The following is a 25,681-nucleotide window of genomic DNA, read 5'->3' on the forward strand; positions in this document are numbered from 1 at the left end:
AAAGCATTACCTTTCAAAGTAATCTAGGGGGGAAAGATTACTCATTATGAGGCAGTGCGAGTTCTTATTTTGCGTTTTCAGTTCCTCCGGAGCTATTTCTATGCTTGGCTTACCACAGCAAAATTTACGCTGTAGCGTCGGAGGTCCGATTTGCTGTGCTAAGGTGTCCCTCTGCTTGTGAGAAGCACCCAAATGTTGGGTGCAAACTGTTCTTGGGCACTTCAACTGGCTACTCTGGCACAAATGGCAGGGCCCTCTACTGAATCTTTAAGTCTTAATTGTAGGGAAACAGAAAGCCCTCTGGTTAGGGGTAGAAACCTCGTTTTGCTATTACAGCCTCATTTTCATTTATCTCTAACTGGATAAAGGGCATTATAGCAAGTATTATGCAGCACAGAGTTTCTAAAATGAAATATAAGACTAGAAAGTAGGTTGATTGTGCACTTCTCATTAAGCCATATGCCTGGATTTTGTCTTGGGATTTTCACATGCATTCAGGTACATAAAATCAAAGAGGTTTTATTTTAGAAAAACATCCGTTGAGGAAAATAATACGGTTTGTTAGCAAGTTGCCAGTCGTACATTCTACCCCAAAGTTCACTTGCACCGCAGAGCATCTTGCTCCACAGCAGGTCGGTCACCATTGCCCAACTTTCAAAATGTTCTTTCCAGTGGATGGGAACAGATATATGCTCTCTTTTCCAGCACCTGCTTTGCCACTTTTTTAATGCTGTCATCCATGTTTTCAGGAGCATCTAGGAATAATGGAAACGGAAGTAACAATTCCTTTAGCGTCACATCTAAATGAGAGCAACAGACTTTTTAAGATCCAAGACACTAAACACAAGCTGTTGAGCTACTAGCAGCATCTGCCACATTATCACTAATTATAGGAACAAGCAAACCATGGGACTATTGAGGCTTGCCTTGGCATCTAGATTCTTAGCACAAACTGAAGCTGTAGCCTATGAACAAACTGTGGCAGGAGTACTGACTGGGTTTCCTGTGCCTTTGCTAAAGCAAGTTTTTATTTGGTATCAAGGCGGGCAATATAAGATGTTAACATTTGACTCGAGTGCAGCACTTACTTTTTTCTAATTCTGCCAGAGCATAATTATTCTGGAAGCCAGCTTCAGTGCAGAAAATATTTGTAAGCAGCACCTAGGAAGTCAGTTAAATCATTAGCAAATTGGAAAATAGACCTGTCTTTAAAATAGACCACTGGAATTCAACTCCATGTACTATTGTTTATTTCAGTATTATAAATTCATGGAAATAAAAACCACCCAGCTTCTGTCCTACATACTTACTCAGCAAAAGACTTTAAGTAGAAGTTAATAATCCTTTCTCCTCTCTCTGTTTTTTCACAGTAATGGCTGCCCCAGAGCTGAATGGCTGAAGTTTAACAAAAGGGACTTTTCTACCATTGGCACCAGAATAGCTGGAACCTGATCATGATTGCAGACTTTCTAAAGAACCTCCTTTAACATTTTTCAGTTGTAGCATAAACAGCTTTATACTATACAAAACTTGTTCAATGTTGCAATACACATGGCCCAGCAGTTTACAGTGTGTACCTAGGTACTTACATTATTGGCAGGGTGGTTCAGACTAGAAGGCTAACAATTTTCTATCTCATGAGGGCCAGAGTGCAATGGCAGCTTCAACCAGCAGTATACTGCAAGTGAAACCACTTCCGAGCCTGGTGGCAGGAACAGGAGGCCCCAGCCTTGAGATTGGGTGAAGGGTGCTTAAAATCAGACAGGAGTCAAGAGGGAAAATCGGCTGCCCTGAAAGGAAAGGACTGTGGCGCTAGAGAGGCTAGTGAGCGATGCAAAGCAGGGAGGCGCCCCCCTCTCCTAACGGTCTGGGTTGCACCCCCTCTGTTTCAACATTGCGATGTATCGCCATGTTTGGCTGGTGATACATTACAAAGTTGAAAAGCTGACATTGCTTAGCCCTAGCACCCAGAACACTTAGAAACAGGGCATGCTAGTAAAACCTGCCTTATTTGTCCTCACCCTTTGACACAACACAGTGGATGTACCCAATAGCTTTGAAAATGGACATTTCATCAGAGTACATCTAACGGTTTCTTAAAAGCCAATGGCATCACCATGTATTTACTATGCCCCAAATTTTTTTCCCCGGAGCACAAGAATAGAAATAATCTGGTGAGGGTTTTCCAGGTTCCTTTTGACACAAAATACATTTTCATACATAAGAAACTACCATATACAAATTGCAAGTCCCTTGTCAGAATCCAAAAGTATCATAATACTCTCAAAAGCAATTCTGTTTTCCCCCTTCTTGACCAGTCTGCTTAAAACTGATTTTAATTCATGATTACAACATTAATTAAAATTGCATAAAACCTCTAGGTACTCACCTCATGATCATGATTGCGCAAACCAATACTGATTGATCGGCTAGCTCTGGAAAGAACTGCTGTCATTGCATAGAGATTGATGAGGATGTCTGCTACCCTTTTGAGAACCATCTGCTCATCCACAATAGTCTAATGCCAAACAAAGAACACACAAATAGTTTAGTGATTTATCCTGAACTGCCTGATCAATCTAAAACATGTTTCAACAGATGAAGACAGCTGCCCTTAGTTGGCAGCATTCACACATGTACTAAAACAGTTTTCCAAACTCTTGTGTGTCACGACTTACGCGAATGCTCCCCATGCTCCTCCCGGGTTTGGAAAGGGGTTAGTTTAACCTGGTTTGCTAGTAAAACTGAATTACTGTGTCACAAAATGATGCATGTCTAAAAAGTGTGTCACCAACATGAAAAGTTTGGAAAGCCCTGTACTAAATCAAAGCATTTGACTGTGTCTTTTTATTTAGACAGTCTCAGAACCTGCAGAGTGTCTTTCAGGTTGCTGGGGGAAGAAAAGATACTCACAGTGCATTTCATCTGCTTCTACATGATCTTTAAATATTTATCTTCCCTGACAGCTCCTCAGTATACATCTTGAAGACAATTTCTAGGCTAGGAATGAGTTTGGTTTCAAACACTCACTTTGATTAGGCTCTAAGGAAGGAAGGGCAGAGAAGAAAAAAAGAAAACAACTTTGGTTTAATTATCCATTAGAAAGTTTTAGCTACCTTGCCAAATCTTCTCAACAAGCCTTCTACAGCAACACCAAAATAATATATATTTTGTTCAAGTTTCTTGGCACTTTCCTGCAATGAAAAAATATATATTTAGGGCACTTCAGGTTTATACTTGTCAATTTTGCACAAACAATTCATTAATCTTTCCCTCTATGTATAAATAATATATGCACACAGAGTCTTTAAATGTGTTGCAACTGTGGAGCCAGTTGGTAGTCCTTGAGGAACTGGGTTTCACTTTGGAGGTCCCAGTTGCCGAGTCCAAGAAATGACTTGGTAATTTACCCCAGATTACATTATATACTAGAATTCACACAGTAAAATGGGCAGTCAAGTTCAGTCCTAAATATTCAGATTCCACCTGTTACAGGTTTAATGAACTGAACAAAACAAAAATGCCCACACTGTGCTTTATGGTGATTTTCTAAAAGAGAAAAAAGTAGAATGCACAAACAAAAATAGGCGTTAGATAATGAATTTGGCATTCTTTGGAAGTAAGACGAATTCAAAGTGTCAAAGCCTTTTCCAAGAGGCAGTTCTTCATATTATTTAACTGGCACTGAAGATGCATGTACACACACTTGTATGTACAGGTTCAACAACTGGGAGAGTCGGCAAGGCAAGCATTTCACATGTGCGTTATCAGCTTTAGAATTGCAGCCAGTTCAGCCCTAATTTCTGGAACCCTTGAGCCGTATCCAAGGGAAAGTCCATTTATACAACATTGGGATACTTCCCCTTGTACCTTTTCCCAATCACAGCATTTGAAAGATCCAAATTGTTTTCCATACTAAGTCCCATGCCGTTCCAGATTATAGTGTGCATAATAAGGATTAGTGCATACTGCGTCAGAAGCAAGGGTGACCAAGGCAACAGGGGCGTTGCAAGGTACAGTTTAACAGAGCAACCTAAATGGCATTCCACTTGGGTTCTTAAAGGGCTTGCTTCAGGTTTTCCTTAAGCCATGAAATCCAAAAAGTTTTGTTTTGGTTTAGTGAATATTGATACTTTCAAGGTTTAAGCAGTTATTTGGGCTACATGAATAAAACTCAAAAAAGGACCGCAGTGTAAAATTTCTCCACGTATAGGTGTAGGTATACAATCCCACACAAATGCAGTATTGTGAGCAATACTCACAATGCTCACACTAGCATTTCTGAGAGCAGTTGTGTGTGATGAGTCATAACTCTCTGGTACAGTGGTGCCTCGCAAGACGAAATTAATTCGTTCCGCAAGTTTTTTCGTCTTGCGAGTTTTTCGTCTTGCGAAGCACGGTTTCCCATAGGAATGCATTAAAAATCAATTAATGCGTTCCTATGGAGACCGCTTGCCAGGCTGGCGGTGCGGAGAAGGGCTTTTCTCCCCACCGCAAGCCTTCAGCACAGGTCCGAGAACAGAGGGGAAGGCGCGCAGCGCTTCTCCTCTGTTCCCGGGACTTGCGGTGGGAGGAGGGTTTTTCCTCCCCACCGCCAACATTCAGAACAGCATTCTGAATGTTGGCGGTGGGGAGGAAAGCCCTCCTCCCACCGCAAGCCTTCAGGACAGGTCCGGGAACAGAGGGGAAGGCGCGCAGCGCTTCTCCTCTGTTCCCGGGACTTGCGGTGGGAGGAGGGTTTTTCCTCCCCACCGCCAACATTCAGAACAGCATTCTGAATGTTGGCGGTGGGGAGGAAAGCCCTCCTCCCACCGCAAGCCTTCAGGACAGGTCCGGGAACAGAGGGGAAGGCGCGCAGCGCTTCTTCTCTGTTCCCGGGACTTGCGGTGGGAGGAGGGTTTTTCCTCCCCACCGCCAACATTCAGAACAGCATTCTGAATGTTGGCGGTGGGGAGGAAAGCCCTCCTCCCACCGCAAGCCTTCAGGACAGGTCCGAGAACAGAGGGGAAGGCACGCAGCGCTTCTCCTCTGTTCCCGGGACTTGCGGTGGGAGGAGGGTTTTTCCTCCCCACCGCCAACATTCAGAACAGCATTCTGAATGTTGGCGGTAGGGAGGAAAGCCCTCCTCCCACCGCAAGCCTTCGGAGGAGGCTGGCGATGGGGCGGAGAGCTCTCCACCCCATCGCCAGGCTTCGGAGGAGGTCCGAGGACAGTGGGGAAGACGCGCTGCACTTCCCCGCTGTCCCTGGAGATTTCCCTATGGGCTTTCGTCTTGCGAAGGAAGCCCATAGGGAAATTCGTTTTGCGAAGCGCCTCCAAAACGGAAAACCCTTTCGTCTAGCGGGTTTTTCGTCTTGCGAGGCGTTCGTCTTGCGGGGCACCACTGTAGTCCACACGTTTTTCATGCAGAAGATTCCAGGATCAGCTTTCTGCACATGCATGTGCAGCTGGTAAAGAGTGTTGTGTGAAACCCTAAAGAACCAGTCAACATACCGTATTTTTCGCACCATAGGACGCACTTTTTCCCCTCCAAAAATGAAGGGGAAATGTGTGTGCGTCCTATGGTGCGAATGCAGGCTTTCGCTGAAGCCTGGAGAGAGAGGGGTCGGTGCGCACCGACCCCTCACGCTCTCCAGGCTTCGCGGACCTCTTCGCAAGGAGCGGGAGCACTCCGGCTCCTTGCGGAGAGTTGCCAGCATGGCGAAGCCTGCGCGCGCTGAGCTCAGCGCGCCCAGGCTTCGCGGACCTCTCCGCAAGGAGCCGGAGCGCTCCGGCTCCTTGCGGAGAGTTGCCAGCATGGCGAAGCCTGCGCGCGCTGAGCTCAGCGCGCCCAGGCTTCGCGGACCTCTCCGCAAGGAGCCGGAGCGCTCCGGCTCCTTGCGGAGAGTTGCCAGCATGCCGAAGCCTGCGCGCGCTGAGCTCAGCGCGCCCAGGCTTCGCGGACCTCTCCGCAAGGAGCCGGAGCACTCCGGCTCCTTGCGGAGAGTTGCCAGCATGGCGAAGCCTGCGCGCGCTGAGCTCAGCGCGCCCAGGCTTCGCGGACCTCTCCGCAAGGAGCCGGAGCGCTCCGGCTCCTTGCGGAGAGTTGCCAGCATGGCGAAGCCTGCGCGCGCTGAGCTCAGCGCGCCCAGGCTTCGCGGACCTCTCCGCAAGGAGCCGGAGCGCTCCGGCTCCTTGCGGAGAGTTGCCAGCATGGCGAAGCCTGCGCGCGCTGAGCTCAGCGCGCCCAGGCTTCGCGGACCTCTCCGGCTCCTTGCGGAGAGTTGCCAGCATGGCGAAGCCTGCGCGCGCTGAGCTCAGCGCGCCCAGGCTTCGCGGACCTCTCCGCAAGGAGCCGGAGCGCTCCGGCTCCTTGCGGAGAGTTGCCAGCATGGCGAAGCCTGCGCGCGCTGAGCTCAGCGCGCCCAGGCTTCGCGGACCTCTCCGCAAGGAGCCGGAGCGCTCCGGCTCCTTGCGGAGAGTTGCCAGCATGGCGAAGCCTGCGCGCGCTGAGCTCAGCGCGCCCAGGCTTCGCGGACCTCTCCGCAAGGAGCCGGAGCGCTCCGGCTCCTTGCGGAGAGTTGCCAGCATGGCGAAGCCTGCGCGCGCTGAGCTCAGCGCGCCCAGGCTTCGCGGACCTCTCCGCAAGGAGCCGGAGCGCTCCGGCTCCTTGCGGAGAGTTGCCAGCATGGCGAAGCCTGCGCGCGCTGAGCTCAGCGCGCCCAGGCTTCGCGGACCTCTCCACAAGCAGCGGGAGTGCTCCCACGGCTTGCAGAGAGCTGCCTGTTTGCGGGCTGGGGTCGGGGGAAGCTCGAGCTTCCCCCGCCCCAGCCCCGCGCCTGGGGGGGGAAATAATTTTTTCCCCTTTATTTCCCCCCCAAAAAATGGGTGCGCCCTATGGTCCGGTGCGCCCTATGGTGCGAAAAATACGGTACTCTGTACTGAGCTCAATGGATCAGTAGTCCGACATCGTACAAGGTTGTTTCCTATGTTTCTACACTGAAAGGATTTGACACGGGACCAGGACCAAGAAGCCTAAAGAAACCCCACTTTTATAATGCAACACAAGCAAATCTTCCAAGCATGGCTGAAAGTGTTAACAGCATCTGCACTGAGTACTTACCTCTAGACTAGGATGCACCACTCCATCTTGACCAACTAATCCTAAGTCTACTGTTCGGCCCACGCTGTCACGGAACTTGTTCACAAACACGTTCAATGCCAGACCTACGTTTCCTTTCTTGATTTCCCTGTGAGATTAGATACATAGGCTGCCTTAGTACTAGGCCATTTATCCAATATCACTTCATTCCCCAACAAGTCAACTCCCCATCCGTCCCAGAGACAGTAGCTGAACCTCTAAATATTTCTCCCCTAAAAATTATGCTTTTTTTCTTTGTAATTTTCTCCGCTAACCCAGAAATAGTACCTCGAGTTAAGAACTTTGCTTCAGGATGAGAACAGAAATCGTGCTCCGGTGGCGCGGTGACAGCAGGAGGCCCCATTAGCTAAAGTGGTGCTTCAGGTTAAGAACAGTTTCAGGTTAAGAACAGACCTCTGGAACGAATTAAGTACTTAACCCGAAGTACCACTGTATCAGCATTTTAAAGAAAGAAATGCCTTATTTCTGCTCATGTTGAAACTTTCAAGAAAATTTCATCTTGCTACCCCTTTCTATGCTGTTCCCCTTTACAACTTTTCAATCTGTATTCAGTAATCATTTATCAAAAATGGCTATTTCCAAAAAAGCACATACTTTATTTTCTCAGTTAAGATCTTGCCAGCATACTGCATGCCTGTCAAAGCAATATACATTCGCAGAACTTCATTTGTTCCCTGAAACAGAAAAAAAAAGATTCTTTTAGGCTACTTAAACATGGATTGGCCAGACAGATACCTCTCTTCTTTTTCTATATGCAAGTGTAAGTTTCCTATTAAAGCTTAAGGTGGAGGCATATTTATTTTATCTTCAAGAATGAAAATTCCATTGTCATTATAAAATTCTAGGAATATCTCTATAGTTGCACTATTCATTCACCTGAAAGCTTTAATAAAGTCATCATCCACCAGCCCCAAAATTTTAAGGACTACAGGAGGAACATAGGGCTGGAAAGGTTTGCACCTTGGACACCCAATAAAGGGCTCTACACCAATACCAATGTACACACATAGAGTACTTTCATGTGAAGAAGGTTCCTGACTGAACCAAAATCTCTGCATGCTCTGGTATGTGTGTATGGCCACTTCTCACACACACCAAATGCATGAACAGTAGAGTGTGTATATGTTGGAAACATCAGGAATAGGGCTAGCTTGCACAGCGCTGCAAACTCCTCCCGCAACACACATTCTGTAAGCCTTTGCACCTTGTACGTAGTAACAGAAATAGCCTTAATAGCACCACACCAGGTCCTTGAGGCTTCCTAGCCACACTGACCAGGATTAAGCTGAGGTGGGGAAATACCTTTCAGCTCCTGAACATTAGTTAAATGCCATTTGATGTAATGGCCTTAGTAAAGTTTACAAACTAGTTACAAAAAATGTTATCTGCCCAAAACAATTTGGCAAACAAGATGAAAACTGTAGTTTTGAAAAGTTTCAAGAGCAGGCTCCTGTAATGCGTATCATGAATTGCAATTTACATGCAGAAAAGTGAACCTGAAGTGTTACACCGCTCTCTTTGGAGGCTGAAAGAAAAATCCGACATCTGCACAGCTGAAAGCAAAGCACCTACATTTTAGAAGTGCTTGATTTTAAAAGATAAAAAAATGCTGATGGACTAAGACTAGTCGCTGCGCTTTTAAGCAGGTGCTGCTTAGCAATTAAAGCTTTCAGAATGAACAGATGGCTAAACAACAAGCTAATTAAAATCACTGCATACATTGACTGGGGATGCTAAATTAAATGCATGAATGTTGCATACTTCGTTTTAATTATAAACACCATTCTTTATGGATCACTCTTTGGCAGCAAGTGGAGCTTACTGGCATTCAGAACTAGATAAGTGAATGGCTAAAAAGGGCCTTTTAAAGTGGATCATCAACAAGAGGAGAATCTGCAGGCTCACCTTACTGCTGTAGCAGAGAGTAGAGAATGAGCCAAGGTGCTAGCCATCTCCCAATCAGAATGTATTATCAACGTACTTTAGAGCATTCTTTCACCTTATTTAATGAAAAATATTTCTATGTAAACCAGTATAGTCTTATATCTAGGTCCACTACTGGAGGAAGGTTTTGAGTTGGGGGACACATGGTTTTGTCTTGGGCCTGATGCCCTTCAACATTTTTATCAATAACTTTGATAAAGGACTGGAAGGAATCAAATTTGCAGGTGACAAACTGGGAGAAAAACTGAAACACTTTAGAAGACAGGGATAAAATTCAAAACCATCATGACAGAAAGGATAACTAGGTCAAGACTAACAAAATGAAATTCAGTGGAGTCTCTCAAGGCTTGGTGTTGGGACCTGGGCTTTTCCACTTGTTCATAAATGATCAAGTGTTAGAGGTGAGCAGTGAGATGGCCAAGCTTGCTGATGATACTCAATAATTTGGGATGCTTCAAACAAAACAAAACAAAAGATTGTGAAGAGCTTCAAAAAATCCTCTCCAAACTGACTGAATAGGTGGTAAAACGGCAAATGCAATTCAATGTAAACAAATGCAAAGTGTATGAAAGTCAGGGCAAAAAATTATCAATTTCTTAATCTTAAAACACTCATGGGATCTGAATGAGCAGTGACCGCCCAGAAATGAGACCCTGGGGTCACAGTGGATAGCTCAATCAAAATATTGGCCCAGTGTGTACAGCAGCTGTGAAAAAGGCACCTTCCATTCCATAAAACTGCCGACATCATAATGCTATTATGCAAATCTATGGTGCAACTGCATTTAGAATACTTTGTACAATTCTAGTCACCTCACCTAAAAGGGATATTGCTTAGTTGAAAAAGGCAACCAAAATGATACAAGGGATGGAGCAATTTCCCTTTGAGGAAAGTCTGTAGCATATGGGAATTTTTTAGTTCAGATAACAACTAAGAGGTAACATGATCAAAATTCATAAAATCATTCATGGCATGGAGAAAGTGGTGGATAGAGAAACGTTTTTGCCCCACAAGAGGCAGAAAAACAACAACTTCTGGCCACTGGGTGTGGCATAGTGCTCATCTTCCATGCCAGCGGTAGCCAACATGGTGCCCTCCATGTTGGGACTATAATTCCCATGATCCCTGACCACCGACCATGCGGCTTGGGGTTGACGTGAGCTGCAGTCACACAACAGTGGGAGGGCTACCCCCTACTTTACGCTATTCGTTCTGTTATCTACTTATCTAAATGAATCTGTAAAAAGCAAACACATTTTAAAGAGAAATTTCCCTTGGCAGGCTTACTTATATTTGTTCTGACAAGCAAGGCAGAATGTTTCCAAAGTGACCAGGTCAGCCTAGATGACTGGAGGGAAATGCACAAAGGCCAATTCAAAATGTGAGGAACATCAACGCGAAATAGCGTGCTCCGACTGCTGTGGCAAAGCAAGCACTGCTTTATATCTCTCACATAAGCACACACACAATTGTTCCATTGCCACACTAAGCATGGCCAGTGAGGTGGAGCGGTCTCACATGCTCTACTTGCTAGGGCAAGTCCCCTTATTTTTATTTTACATTTTAAAAAGGTGGATAATACTGCAGTTGCCATAGCAGCCATGAAGGTTCAGACTAAAAGCCCACCTAGTCCAGGAGCCTGTTCTCAGTGGCCAACCAGATGGCTACAGGAAGCCTCCAAGCAAGATTATTGCATGATCATGTAATGGGATTTCTTTTCTGTTGTACGTTCATTATTTCTGGTATGTGTTGACGGCTCACTTCATAGAGCAGCACCCCAGTTCATTTGTACTGCAGTATCAGTCCAACACTTTTGCACTTTACTACAGGACAAGTTCAACAAATGTATAAAATTTACCCAGTCGAGACTGACATTTCCAATGTAATGGACTACAGTCGTACCTTGGATCCCTTGGTACTCGGGCACTTTGGCTCCCAAACGGCGCAAGCCCAGAAGTGAGTGTTCTTTGGAACCCGAACGTCCGACGGGGCTTCTGATTGGCTGCAGAAGCTTCCTGCAGTCAATCAGAAGCTGTGCTTTGGTTTCCGAATGTTTTGGTAGTCGAACGGACTTCCGGAATGCATTCCTTTCGACTTCCAAGGTACAACTGTATTCTATTTATTGCAATCAGTATAAAAAATAATAATGTGCCATTAAACAGATTTTAAAAAACAGTTACTTCTAACATTTAATGCATACAGAATAGGAATATCCTCCTTTCCACATTTATCTAAAATATATCACTAGGCAGTCCACATATCATAAAGGTAGTGATGCAAAGAACTGTGACTATTTGAGGCAATGCTTCAAAGCCACTCAGATGGCCCTCAGAATGCCATCTATTTGTCCCTAGTTTTATACTAGTGGTTTGAGATTGAATGCAACTTATAGAAGAACTCATATTTACCTCAAAAATCAGAAGTATCCTGCTATCCCGGAGATAGCGTTCATACGGAAAATCTTTCATGTAGCCGAGACCTCCAAGAATTTGTAGAGCTTCACTCACACAAACCCATGCGCCTTCCGAACTAAACACCTGCCAACAACCATTGAAATTATTAAATAATGTTATTTTATTTCTAAACTTGGCAATATAAAAAGCCAGTTCATTGGTCAACCTCAACGGCTGTCACACTGTAAGCATGACCAAGAAATGAAGCCCAAGCTGGAGCTATGCAAAAGCGTTAGCGCCAATGTCAAGTTCTCTGGAAGAAAATGTAAATACGGTATACCACCCAGTTTTCAGCTCATAAAAAAGGTAGGGACCTGCAGCAAATATTCAGGGTTCCAGCTAGCAAGCCACGTCTTCTTTCCAGAACACTCAGTTGTATCACCTGCCACAACTGCTTTCTACCACCACCCTGCCCCAACACACACATAATGGTATTTCATGTCAAGAGAGCATGCTCAACCCTCAATGATCTTTTTGGGTTTCCCTCAAGTCTGCCTGTACCATCTATGCATGGATGGTTCTGTTTTGCATACATAAGGAGCAGCACTTGGAAGTACCAAGTTTGATATTAGCTCATATAATACCTCTCATAAGGGACACTGAAATCAGCCCAGAGACTGAACATATGCACACAGAATTGCCTTCTTGATTGGTGGCTTTCTACTTCCATCAGTGCCTCTCCCCCTGAGACATTTGAAATTCCTAATCTCACACTTTTGCTTCAGTGAGATCTGCCATTCAACGATATGCCATTCAAGAGTGATTTAATATAATTTGTATTGAACTGCCATGCAATTAACTAGATCAGGCTCACAATGAAGATGGAGAAAGGTTGCATATGAACATCCACCTGGCTTTCACAATCTGAGGATCTCAGTAACCTATTTTTCTTTGAACATTAATAAATGCTTATATCCCACCCTTCCTCCCAAAGGAGCCCCAATACCCATAGCTTTAACTCAGCATTCCAGTAAAGCTTACTTTCACGATGGCTGCTTCAACTGAGCAGTCTGGGACCCCTGGCCTGTCCATCATTCCTGCAGTGAGGTAGGCCATGCTTTCCATCACATATGCTTTCCGGGCCATCAGGGCAAATTTTTCCTGAAAGAAAGGGCAACAAAGACATGCTGTTCATACTTACATATCACAGAGAAAGGGTTGCAGCAGTGCAATCAAGAAGGTTAATCACCATTTAGTCCCATTAAGTTTAATACATTTGGCAACTGGCACATTATTCTTTCTAAATTCACGACTCACCAAGTGCATAGGCTACATCATTTAAAATTGGCACTCCAGAAGGTGGAAAGCTTTCCATTCAGTTTTTTTTTAAAAAAAGATCAAACTTTCCCCATGAATTCCTCAAACCCTTAATGTGTTTCAGTTACCTGAATTAATCCGAATTCACTCAGCTTCTTATTAAACTGTTTCCTTGTACAAGCATACTCTGCTGTCATTTCTTTTAAAAAAAGTGAGAGGAAGAGGCAGTTAATCAGGCGGCAAAATATTACGACTGCTTCTGAAAAATGTAACAGTTGCTGAAATATTTATCTTCAGAATGGGACAAGGCCCTTTACCATTATTTTAATTATTAAAATGGACAACTCCTACTACATCAGATAACACTAATAGCCATTCCATCTACCTTGATGGTGTTACACCATCACCAAGATATTTTGCGATCCTGTACTTGGTGTAGCAGCTCTTACTACCAGGCGAAAACATTTCCTTGGGTCGAGTAAAACACCATCAGCTCTGAAGGTGCAGTCAGTTTTGTCTTGTGCTACACTGTACACCAAATAAAGCAGACAGATTCAGCAGATTAAGTGGAGTTAGCATTTCTAATGCACTTCTAAGGGAAAGTAGGAATATTCAGAAGTAGGAAGTGTCATGGATGCAGGAGTGGTGGGAGGCACCAGCTGGGGAAGCCCCAGGGGAAGAAGGCTGAGAGCCAGGGGACTGGTGGTCGGACAACAATGAGTGCTCAGAGGGAGCAGACTGGGAGAAGGAGGTGTCAGAAGCTGAAGATGTGTAGCGAGCAGGAAGAGGCTGTGGCAGAGAGAAGTCCAGAATCAGAGGCAGGACCAGAGGCTGGCCAAGAAGCAGAGTTGACATAGGCTGCTGAAGAAGCCAGGGGGTCTCCCCATCTTGCTGCGACCAGCTCTCCCCGCCCCCAATCTTCCAAAAGCCACCGAGGTATGAAGAGGGCAAAGCAAAGACAGACAAAGCAAAGCAGTCTCAGGTTGCTTAGGAAAGACTTGGAGGAGGAGGAGGAGACTTAGGGAGCTGTGGGAAGGCAGGGATCTTCAGTCCTTGCAACTGCCTCACTGGGGCAAGATCTACCAGGAAGAGTTTCTGTGCTAACTAGGCCTGAATTAACTTCACTGACACTTTGTGAGTTATTCCTGACCTGTTCCCTGACTCCTGCCTTGGCAGGAAGGGAGTATAATCTATTCCTAAGTATTCACCTATGGGCAGTAAAGATCAATCAGATACAAATTCTATGGCAAGGGAATATGTGCTATACATATACTGGTGTTTGCCACCACAAGCACTACAAAATTCAAAGGAGAGATGTGTTTTTGTAACATACAGTGGTACACATCAGGAAGCAGCCGCCAATTCATTTCCCTTGGTATATGCCTATCACATGATTAAAATTTTAATCCGTTTAATATTTTAGCGTTCACTTAGGGAAACATCAACATATACAGAGCATAGTTGCTTGTAAATTGTAAATCAGATTGTAAATCTGACTGGTACTTACTCCCCATAGATAACATTTAGGAACAGTAAACCTGACAGTCAATCGCAGCCCTCTATCCCTGAACTGCCAACCCAATCAATCATGTTTTCTGCAAGCATTGTCCAAGGCAGCTCCACCTGGGGAGATGTGCTAGAGCTGGCTTGGGCACAGCAATAACAAAAGGAGGAAAAGGGAGCCTTCTTAGGCTGCTAGTTGTTGCAGGGTGGGGGAGAGGAGGAGAAAGTCCTAGGGTGGAAATGGCCTTCCTCCCTATTTTTTTTTTTTACTCGACTGCATTTTATTTATAACAGGGTCCTTTCATGAATAAAAAGCAGGCAAGTCAAACTTTCTGCAGGCTAGTAAGGCCTGGAACATTGTAACAAAGGTGACATAACCAAGCATAAATTTGCATGCTTTCATTTATTGCTTTTTTAGCAGCATACATAAGCTTTCCCCTCACAACACTGACTTTATCTTCAGCAACCCAGTGAGGTCAAGGGGGTCCCTAATGAGTTTCATGGCTGTGGGGAGATTTGAACTTGGGGTTGTACTAAAATCAGCATGTAGTATCTACTACAAAAAAGAAAATACTGTGGATCAACAGGCTTTCATTGTATCTCAAGTCAACATTATAGAAACGATTTAGTAACTGAACCTAATGTTTATAAAAATGAAATGGCCGGCACAGAATCTAAGTATCTTCTTCAGGAGTAGAACTAATTCAGAAATTCACCCTGCCCAGCAACACAGCAAGTGTAGTCTTACCAATCAGTTTCTTCAGCATTCCAGCAGCTCCGCTGCCCATGCTAAATCTTCCGCTGTTGAGAATATTCATAGCAACCTACAGTGAAGATAAGTAACCCTTGTTCAGGGAAATTATAATTAAAATGTCTTTCCTCCACAAGCGAAGTTTACCTTTACTCAAGACCCTGCCCACATCAATTCTGGCCTTTTAGCTGGATGTCTGCCCCTGCTATATAGAGCATATCATGGTATCTTAGAAGGACACCTCCCTGTGCAATCACTGCCCTAACCTTGGAGCATCTCCCTTCGTTTGGCATCGACTTAAAACAGGTAAAACACGAGAAATGCTGAAATGCAAAGCTAATTTAGTCCTGATTCTTCCAAAAGAGGCTTAGGCTCTGGCAAGCCTGTGCCACAAAGCTGAAATAAGCTAGTGGTAAGGTCCCTCTTCATAGCCTTACAACTTCAACCTGAGGCATGGATAAACACCATTCCTTATTAACAGTCTATGACTAACTGAATAAACAAACCCTCTTGTCAAACTAACATGGGGCATTAAAGGACACTGTGGGGTTTTCTGGATCTGTAAACTTTACCTGCAATAAATAACCCTAGTAACAGTGTACATTAGAATTTCTCCAAAAACAATGGAGAGTAAAGAGCTGCTGAATTATAGCCTGACAACACCTCCAACTGGCTTCAGTTCCTTGATCCACTGGTGTTCCAGCAGAAATTAATTAGGTCAGAAGTCAATACCAGTACTGTGAATTATTATTTATTGCTTCGGTTATATTTCCCCCTTTTTGTGATAACTCTGTACTCCTACCTGTTGTTATTATTGCTGATATTTTCTCTCTCTTTTTATAACCAATTCATTTGTAACTGAAAATCAATAAAATACATTTTAAAAAAATGATACAGAAGGTGAATTTTATGGCAGGGAAAATAGTAATTCCCTGCATCTTACCTTAAATCCCCCTCCAACTTCTCCAATGACATTCTCTATAGGAATTTTTGTATTTTCAAAATGGACTTCACATGCTGAAAGACAGAGCATTAAACTACTATTGCACTATTTTAGAAGTCTAGGGTTTCCTCCCCTCTAGCCAATTCCATGGCCAACTGTTCTAGAACAATCATTTAGCATGTCAAGACATTTTGCCTCTTTGTTGTTATCAGTGATGTTGGTTTTCTGAAAAATTCTGAATGGGAAAATTTCTTGAGGGGAGAATCCTATTCTAATTAGACTACAGGGAAATTTGCAAAGGAAAATTATCAGTTTGCATCAGAAAAAAATTCTCCTGCACACCACCAGTTGTAACACATGTTTACACACCCTATGTAAAGGTAATCTAAGTCACCCATCCTGTGGATGGCTCCTGATTTCGTTTTTCAGCTCGACTGCCCTAGGCATCTGTCCCTGATTTCCAAATGCCTCTTGGGGTCTGGTGCTACTACCCACATGGAGGAGCCTGTCCATTTGAGGATTTCTAATTTCTTGGAACCCATGTCATCTTTGATATACAGAGTGGCATCAACATAAGATCCACACCCACAAATACTTAATGATCAGTAAACATACATTTTATCTGGTCAACAACTAAAATGTAGCTTATCCCAGATACTTAAGAAAATGCAAATGACACAAAAATCTGGATTCCTCTTGATCCAAGAGGAATATGAATCCTACATCCTTCCAAACCAACATTTACTAGTTCTTACTGTTAGATCCTCGAATGCCTAGTTTATCCTCTGGCTTTCCATGAGTGACTCCACCGAAAGCTCTTTCTACAATGAAGGCAGTGATTTTGTCTTTTACTGCACCATCTTTGTCAACGATCTCAGTCCTTGCGAACACAGTAAAGATATCTGCAATACCACCATTTGATATCCATATCTGCAATTGAAAAAAGAAATGAGTATTGTTTGCTCTGCTTTGAATGAAATGATACTGATTTCAGAAAATATAATAGGCTGACACAGCCACCCTTTTCTTGACAAATATTACTGTCCATTTTAAGATATATCCTTTGATTTTGTATCTGTCCACTTGGGAATTGTCAGCTAAGGTTCAACACAGAGCTGGGGGAAAAAGACTTCAGGTTAATTTAAGGTTTAAGGCGATCCAATTTTTATCACAACTAGGCCAGTTTTCATTGCCTATGAATCTTGTTCAGCTAACTTTCAATTTGCACACAAGTAAATAAGGCAGGGAAACCAAGAAGATAGTTGGCAAAGCCGATACACAGAAAACATAAAAGCAGTAATTTCTTTGGATAAATACCTTTGAACCATTTAATATGAAACTTTTCCCATCTTCGCTCAAAGTAGCTCTGCTCTGGATGGATGCAGCATCACTACCACTGAAATATAAACAGATGAAATAAGAATTTAGTAGGTGCACTGAGCAAGACTCTGTAGTCCTTACACCTGAAAGACAGAAATATTCCCATCATTCTGACTTCCTAAACACAGTTAAATTGCCTCTGGAAACAACAGCTGCACAGGGCAACAGTTGGGTATCATTTGATGTCAAGCTCCACGAATGTAATTTAAGTTAAGCAAGCTAGTATATGACAGTACAAAGCGAAAACAGATCTTGTTTCAAGTAACACTTAGCATTTATATACTGCTTCAGACCTTTCACAACTTCACATACACTTTTTTTGCTGTAATCCTTACAAGGATCCTGTAAAGCAAGTCAGTGTTAATCCCATAATGAAGATCATGAGCCAAGAATGGCTTGACAGCCATCATGTAAATTCATGGCAGAAGGAGAGAGAAATTCTAAACCCGAGTTTTGCCAATTCCTAATTCAATTTCTCAGTGGCTTCACGGCACCATCTCTTAAAGTATTTTCATTTTTTAAAAAGGCAAAAATACTACCTTCCAGGTTCAGTCAGACAAAATGCTGCAATGTGCTCCCCAGAAGCCAGTTTAGGTAGATACTTTTTCTTCTGTTCTTCAGTGCCTGCAATTAGGATTCCCTGTCATAAGAAGAAAAAGAGCTTGGATTTGATATCCCGCTTTATCACTCCCCTTAAGGAGTCTCAAAGCGGCTGACAGTCTCCTTTTCCCTTCCTCCCCCAGAACAAACACTCTGTGAGGTGAGTGGGGCTGAGAGACTTCAGAGAAGTGTGACTGGCCCAAGGTCACCCAGCAGCTGCATGTGGAGGAGAGGGGAATCGAACCCAGTTCACCAGATTACGAGTCAACTGCTCTTAACCACTACACCACACTGGCTCTCACACTGGCTCTACACACACACACACACACACACACACACACACAGACTGCTAATTAATTCTTGAAACCAAGCCATTTATTTGTTTAAAACAGGGGTGTATGAACTTTTTGGCCCTGAAGGCCACATCTGATGGTGGGCTGCACACTATCCCTCCTTGCCCACTAGAGACAGAAGTAGGGAGGTGCACAATGAGATCTTTGCAATCCCATCACACATTTCCCCATTGATTGGGGCTGGAAAATCTGACTCCCCCTCAGCTTTTTGGTGGGCTGCAGCAAATGCAACTTATATGGGGAGGAAGATACATGAGGAGGACTAGCCATCAGAATTGTTAGCATGGGACCAGTTTTGGTAAGAGGGGGATGGGCCATCCATGGCTGGCCACAAAGAAGGTCATAGATGTTTTAGACCACTACAGTTTTGCCTTGGGTTACATACGCTTCAGGTTACATACGCTTCACTAACCCAGAAAGACTGCTTCAGGTTAAGAACTTTGCTTCAGGATGAGAACAGAAATCGTGCTCTGGTGGCGTGGCAGCAGCAGGAGGCCCTATTAGCTAAACTGGTGCTTCAGGTTAAGAACAGTTTCAGGTTAAGTACGGACCTTCAGAACGAATTAAGTACTTAACCCGAGGTACTGTACCACTGTATTTAGCCAGACTTATTTATCACAACCAAATTCACACTAACAGAAACTTGAATTTCCCAAATAGCTAGAACAGTTAATCCATTTTTCAGAGATCTCATCTTAAATGTATTCCAACAGAACTAAGCCTATCTATTTGCTTTTGTTGTAGTTCCACAACTTTCAACTCCAGCATATATTTACACAAACTCCTCTGAATGGTTCTAAAATTGAACTAACAATCCTGTTATTTATTACTCATCCTTCAAAAATGTTTTGCTTTAAAGGTATCTTAGCCATAAATCTTATTTTGTACTTCTTCATCATCTCCCTGCCGTAACAGCAGAGACATTATTTGTACATGCTGGGGGGAAATGCCCAATTAGCAATGAAATGTCAAAACTGCAGTGCCTTAGGATCAAAATCCAATAATAAAGGCAATGTTACCTTCAGTCCTATAGCTTGGTGAGCTGCCAAGGTTACTGCAATAGCTCCATCCCGAGAAGTAATTTCTCCTAAACGAGCATACATTGTATTCGAAAGACCAAGGCCACCTATAGAAAAATATTATTAGTCAAACCAAACAGTATTTTACTTAAACACTTTTCTTGTAAGAAATAGTCCATCTAGATCAGTACTGTCCTCACTGACTGGCAGTGACCCTCCAGGGTTTCAGGCAGGCGTTTCTACTGGAGATGCTGGAGAATGAACCTAGAATCTTCTGCATGCAAAGCACCTGCTCTACCACTGAACTACAGCCCTTTCTCTAAAGCTCCCGGAAATTCTTGATATCTATTATTTTAAGTATTAGAATTTTAGGGGAAAAGATTTGGGGGAAAGCTCTGGGAAGGGCTGGTTGGAAAAGGCAACTTTCCTATATAAAAAGCACTTTTCTGACATGAGTTTGTGGTGTTAAGCTGTGTGCCAGACTTCCCTAATCCCTGGACCTAGCAACTGTTAAAAGCAATTCAAGGCTTCTAATTTCAGGAAGTAGCCAAACAAGGTTCCTGGTGATGTCATGAGGGATTAAGGGCCTTTGTGCAAGATGGCAAATGGGTGGAGCTCCCTCCTCAAAAACAACAACAACCCAGGGTTGAGAACGGAGTGAGCAGTGATGTGAATCAAGGTGGCAAGGGGAGAGAGAGAGAGAGAGAGAGAGAGAGAGAGAGAGAGAGAGAGAGATAGATATGTTGGATCTCTGCTTGAATCTAAAGCTGTGGCTATGGGAGAAACAAGACCCTTTTGGGGTGTTAATGCTGTGAACCCCTCCATTGCAGGCTCAGGTTGTATATCTGTGTAAATAAATCATATATCATAAAAACACTACAGTCTCCGCTGTGACTCATTTCCAAAAGGAAACACGGACCCCTGGAATCTCACACCGCTCGGCGATTGGGGTGACATGCAACAATATCAAACTTGTTGCCAACATGGGCTACCAGTCAGCACCAGGGTAGCTTTCAGCAACTGATGATTGTTCATAAAAGCACAACACTGAAATAGCAAGGTGTACACAGCTTTAACTTACACTGCCAGGTGTACACAGGTGTAACAGCTTGGGCTGCTTTGAACTAGAAAACTGGGTGTTTATAAATATAAAGGAAAAGTCAAGGGACTGATCCCTGGTTAGAGTTTCTTATAGCATTTATTTAGAAAATGTACTGAATCACATTTCTTGCAAAGGTCACAACAGAGAAACACCATGGTCAGCTTTTGTCAAAATGTTGCTCTGTTGTGTTTTGTTAAAGTACTTATAAGACTCGCTCTCATTCTATAGCAGCAGTATAGACCAACTGTATTTTGTTGTTGTTGTTTAGTCGTGTCCGACTCTTTGTGACCCCATGGATCAGAGCACGCCAGGCACCTCTGTCCTCCACTGCCTCCCGCAGTTTGGTCAGACTCATGACTATGCATTTCATGAATCTTCTGAGGGGACGCCAGCCCCACATCCTGCAATCAGCTGCTTAAGTTATCAGCTTATAAGACTAGGCTGATGTTATCAGCCACTGCTTCATTATGCAAGAAGGAAGAGCAAATAGAAGAGCCTATAATGATTAACTAACCAGAGGCAAAAAACAACACTGTTTTCTTCCAATGAAAATACTTTACTTCACAATAATAGCATTCCGAGATTTGCAACATATAGGATTCATGATTTGTTTTGAAAAACTAAATCTTAAAAAAACAAGGTTGGTAATGCAATACCTTTGCTAGAACATGCTTATACTATATGTCTGAATGTGCAAGGAAATCATGCCATCACAGAAATTAGTTAGGGTTGGCTTTATTATGAATTCTATAATGCTTCAACAAGGAAGAGAAAAGATACCAGGAGGTTCAGCCATCCAGGGACTGCCCTGCTTTAAAGTGCAGAGGATGAGTGTGTGTCTTATAATGTATCAAGTCCAGTAACACTAATAAAGCAAGCAGAAGAAAAACTTCAAGGGTTCTCTCATATTAAAAGAACAAGGAGCAAAGTCTCAATTTCCTGTACATTTTTTTCTCACCATATTCCTCCGGAATCTGCATGCCAAAGAGCCCCAGGTTCTTCAGTTCATTAAGCGTTTCTTGTGGAATTTTAGCATCTTGGTCAATTTTCTTAGAATCCACTGAAATACAGTGAAATGCAGTAATTTTATATAATGGACTACAGAAAGTTCAGGTGTGGCCAGCTCATTTAGTGAAAGCTTATTTATGGAGTTAGATCAGTGTGAATACCAACAACCACAAATGAGATGTTTAAGGCATACTGTCTATTATTTTTTTCTTGCAAGAACTTAAGCTTCTCACAGGTCAGTTTTTTCTGCTCTTCCACTGAGAGAGAGGGGCTAGCTACATATCCAACAACAAAGCTGAGAGATCACTTTTGCCAGACCACCCAATTTGAGCAGGTTTTTCAAATCATTTTCACAACCAGCTGTATCACATCAAGATAATGCGGTGCATAATCTCCCTCCATTACAGCCAGAGAATTCTAAACAACATAGCAGTGGACAAGAAAATATTTTAAAATAAGATACTTGGTAGCTGTTTAAATCAGTAGTACAATATCTCTGTTTCAAAATACATGCTGATTTCCTCGTATGTAGAAAGTATATATGGGTAAGGAACACTATGTATTTCTCAGTGTTTTTTTGTTAGCACTATAAGAAAAACCTCACAGAAGGTTTGTTATGAAAAACCTTAACAGATAAAGACTTAATGAAGCGGGGAGGAGTTTACCGTCTTCATTGAAGAATTTTTCTACCGGCCCCACAAACTGGTTGATTTCTTCCAATTCTTCATTGCTAATCTCAGGAAATGGAAAAACGTCTTCCTAGAATAACAGATTTTGATAGGATTTTTCTTTTTATATTAAAACAACTTAAAAAGATAGAAGCCTCAAAAACTGGACTTAACACTGCTCCTTATGGGGACAGATGGCAGTTAACTTTTGCAGACATTACACATACATTTTAATTAGGAGAATGGTCCCTTATGGGCCTTTATGTCAACACTTCAGAAGTGCATTTGAGTTTTCTTCAGTTTCTCCTTCTGTGATGCTCAACCCCCAGAACTCTGACAGGTCAATGAACACCAGCACTCAAATGCAATTTTGGAATTCGCCTCTACAGCATCTTAAAAAGTGGTTGTGTGCATTATCCCCTCCTCACAAGTTTCCATATGAACTGTTCTTGTGTCTTCCAAATTTGGGGAATTTGAAGTGTTTGGGAGTTCTGTGCAGACAGCTGCGAAGGCAGAGGAAATCCTGCCTCCCTTTTCCCCATGCTGGAACAAGGACCTTAGCTGTAGTATGAACACTTTTTTGGAATCCAGAAAGACCTGTTTTCTTCCCAGCTGGAAAACTGCTGAACAAGGTGAAGACAACACTCTAATGGTGTCACAATTCTCCATTAAGCTTTTAAACATACCTTTACTGCAATGCTAAACAGGTTTGTTTTGAAAGTCCACAGAGTCAATGGATATTGCTTAAAGGTATGTTCAGGATGACAGCTGTGGTTGCCAAAAATATAGAAACCATAAACACTGCTAAGAAAAAGGCACTCTGAATTTGCTCTTTACATCCAGAAAAAATATCCAAATTACTTAGCATTGATATGGCAGAATATGTTCTATACATTTTTGATTTGCAGTGTAATGTATTCACTTTCAGTTATGAGGCTCCAAGATATAGTAGTAATTATGGCTAACTAATTATATGAAAAACAAAAAAAATTCCTTCCAGTAGCACCTTAAAGACCAACTAAGTCAGTTCTTGGTATGAGCTTTCGTGTGCATGCACACTTCTTCAGATACACTTCAGATACAATTATATGAAATGTGTCTTCCAAATCCCAAGGATGCTCTAGGAGCTCTGAGATTTTTATTTAGCTTCACGTAGTTGGGTTTGCTGGCTGAAGTGAAAATGGATTTGATAAGAACTTTAGACTGATCCCACCAACTGTGGTTTCCAGAAGTTTTTCTCCCCACTTCAGGCAGCTCCAAAAAGAAGCTGCTGGTTCCATACACTAGCTGCCTAAAACCTCAAAAAGAGTATTGTCTCACATGATAAAATACTGTAGTCCAATTAAAGGGGAGTGGGAGAGAAATACTTATCCACAACTTTAAGAAGCTGACACGTGGATTGGGTGCTACAAATCATAAGGGTGGAAAATGCATTTTCTGTTCAGACTATATATATATATACAGCTTAACAGAGCATAAACTACCCCAAACCTTCCCACCAAGCATACACAAAAAACCCCCAGCTCTCCTTTCAAACATGAGGACGCTGTCAATGATCGCTTACAGCCCCGCTTAAGAATAATCAGGTTTATTGGGGGTGGGGGAAGCATCAACAAACGGAGAAAGCGCAAAGCCTTAATGGAAAGGGAACGTCCCGTCAAACTTTCCCAATCTTTGAAGTAGCAAGTTTTCGTACTGAAATACATGCAGTGCTGAAGTCCAGGCTGCGATCTCCAGAGGGTGCAGTGCGTGTGTGGCGTTGGGGAAAGTGTGCATTTTCCAAGAGATTCGTGGAAAAGCAGCAGCAGTTCTTGGCAGCCTCAGAGAGGGCGGCAGGGGTGGAAAGATGCCAGGCGCCCACTGGCTTTTGGGGAGAGGGTGCCTGGGGTGGGAGGCTCCCGAGTCTGTGGCAAAACACGCAGGAGCCTCGGGGGCGCTGCGGGCTGCGGCAGCTACGAGACTCACCTTTCGCAGCCTCCCCAGGAAAAGCTCTTTGGCGAATGCAGGCCGAGGGAGGCCGGTACGGAGCTGCCGGACCCCGGCGGGGAGAGCGGCGCGAGCCGCACGGAAAAGGACGCCCAGCCCGCTCATGTCTCTCCGCGGCCACTGCCTCGTCGCGCGCCGATGACGCAATTGCCAGAGCAACCGGCTCGTTTCTCACGCGGCCCCGCCCCGCCGCCCAACTTTTTTTTTGTCGCGTAGTTTCTCCATAGACTTATTAGACTCATACGCAGGGAACGCCTTGCGGGTTAACTTCTTTTTTTGCTCCGTTGAAGGAAGAAATGGAAACATCGAAAAAGCCCATAGCCCACAGGAAAAGGTGGGCAAATCCAGGATTTTAAGGGTAGTCCATCGCAAACAAAAGACAGGCGCGCCACTTCTTACTATGCTATATGGTGTGGGAAATGTTTGCTACTTTTTTAGTAATAAGCAACCAATCAAGACTTAATCAGTTGTTGTTGGCCAAACTAAAGTATACGACTCTCAATAATTTAATATTTTTCCACAAGAGATAAAAGAAAATGCAAGAGTTCTTTTCTGGTCCTCCAGTGCAGAGTACAGAAGTACAAGAATGTAAAAGTATTAATGTAAATTCCCATTGCCCCCCCCCCGTATTCCATGTGTGCATGTTCAAAAAAAGGTGTGAAATAGGTTCATATGTTGGATTTTGAATAGTTGTGATGGAGCCAGAGCCGTAGCTAGGTAATTTTACACTCCTGGCAGAACCGTCCAGATTGCACCCCCTAGGGAATGTGGCACAGAAAAAAACCCAGAAAAACAGGGTCTCCGCATATCATATAAAAACCCTCTATTTAAAACCTTTTCTTATGAGGCAATAATTGATATTTTTATTTATGGAAATATTTTTAGCAGATTTTGCGCCCCCTCCTTGCCTGCGCCCCCTAGCTATGGCCCTGGATAGAGTGCATTCTTCTCTATTATTTTTAAAGTTGTTCCAGAGAGCCATGAGTTGCTGGTGATGTGTGTTATGTCTTCCAACCTATTGACTAAGTTTTGATTCACCTTTTTCACAGCTGTTGCACACTAGGTTGACATATTCATGTAGCTATTCATGACCTCTCATTCCTGGTCACACTCCCTGCTAGTCTAGGCCCCATGAACATACAATATATGTGAAATTAATATATTTTGCCCCAATAAGCATCACTTCACCCTTGTTTACACTGAATGGGCATTTGCCATTTTGCTACCCATTAATTAATTGTTTCAAGTGGTCCTTTCAGAGTTCTTCACAATCTCAGGGACCCCATACTAATCCCGCAGCTCTCCATTCTGAGAACGGTCCCATTTATTCCTACTCTCTGCCCCCCCCCCCCCGTTACATGGCTCTCAGAGTGATCCATTCACAGTGGGACCAGGCGTTTTAAACAGGGATGTGTTATCACCCCAACTCTATTATCTTCATTGCCATGATCCGACACACTGCCGAAGGGAAACTCTCCACCGGGGTAGAAATCATATATCAAAGAGATGGAAAGCTTCTTAATTTGAGTAGGCTGAAAGCAAAGAGTAAGGTTACCGTAACTTCCATCATAGA

At 43.5% G+C, this 25,681-nt stretch overlaps 2 protein-coding genes across 7 annotated transcripts in view; one reads left to right on the top strand and one right to left on the bottom strand.

Annotated features, from left to right (window-relative positions):
* Positions 1–1,529, top strand: part of CFAP92 (cilia and flagella associated protein 92 (putative)) — a 53,904-nt gene extending 52,375 nt beyond the window's left edge. For all 5 annotated transcript variants that reach the window (XM_081898282.1, XM_081898285.1, XM_081898283.1 and 2 more), the window contains one exon: positions 1,371–1,529. In XM_081898282.1, the coding sequence (XP_081754408.1) occupies positions 1,371–1,399 (29 nt within the window). In that variant the 3' untranslated portion in view covers positions 1,400–1,529. The remainder of the gene's footprint in view (positions 1–1,370) is intronic.
* ACAD9 (acyl-CoA dehydrogenase family member 9) lies at positions 504–24,249 on the bottom strand. 2 transcript variants are annotated; one of them, XM_081898329.1, is made up of 18 exons: positions 24,088–24,249; positions 22,120–22,213; positions 21,405–21,506; positions 19,345–19,451; positions 17,912–18,012; positions 17,310–17,388; positions 16,748–16,922; positions 15,993–16,066; positions 15,047–15,122; positions 12,924–12,994; positions 12,520–12,639; positions 11,494–11,622; positions 7,736–7,815; positions 7,103–7,229; positions 3,117–3,194; positions 2,390–2,518; positions 1,089–1,161; positions 504–755 (listed from the first exon to the last, which is right to left on the bottom strand). In XM_081898329.1, the coding sequence occupies exons 1-18, from the start codon at positions 24,211–24,213 to the stop codon at positions 655–657; spliced, it is 1,842 nt and encodes a 613-aa protein (XP_081754455.1). In that variant the 5' UTR covers positions 24,214–24,249; the 3' UTR covers positions 504–654. The 2 variants fall into 2 exon arrangements, with proteins under 2 accessions (XP_081754455.1, XP_081754456.1); XM_081898330.1 differs by lacking the exon at positions 24,088–24,249 and adding an exon at positions 22,809–22,890.
* Positions 24,250–25,681: the final 1,432 nt, after the last annotated feature.

Source organism: Podarcis melisellensis, assembly GCF_964234715.1.
Source record: "Podarcis melisellensis genome assembly, chromosome: 2".
Lineage (NCBI taxonomy): Eukaryota > Metazoa > Chordata > Lepidosauria > Squamata > Lacertidae > Podarcis > Podarcis melisellensis.

Coding starts and splice junctions, on each gene's coding strand:
- ACAD9 (XM_081898329.1), bottom strand. CDS start 24,213: ATGAGCGGGCTGGGCGTCCTTTTCCGTGCGGCTCGCGCCGCTCTCCCC. Junction 19,452..21,404: donor GCAGATTCCGGAGGAATATG/GTGAGAAAAAAA, acceptor ATTTTTCTATAG/GTGGCCTTGGTCTTTCGAAT. Junction 3,195..7,102: donor TGGTGCATCCTAGTCTAGAG/GTAAGTACTCAG, acceptor TTTTCATTGCAG/GAAAGTGCCAAGAAACTTGA.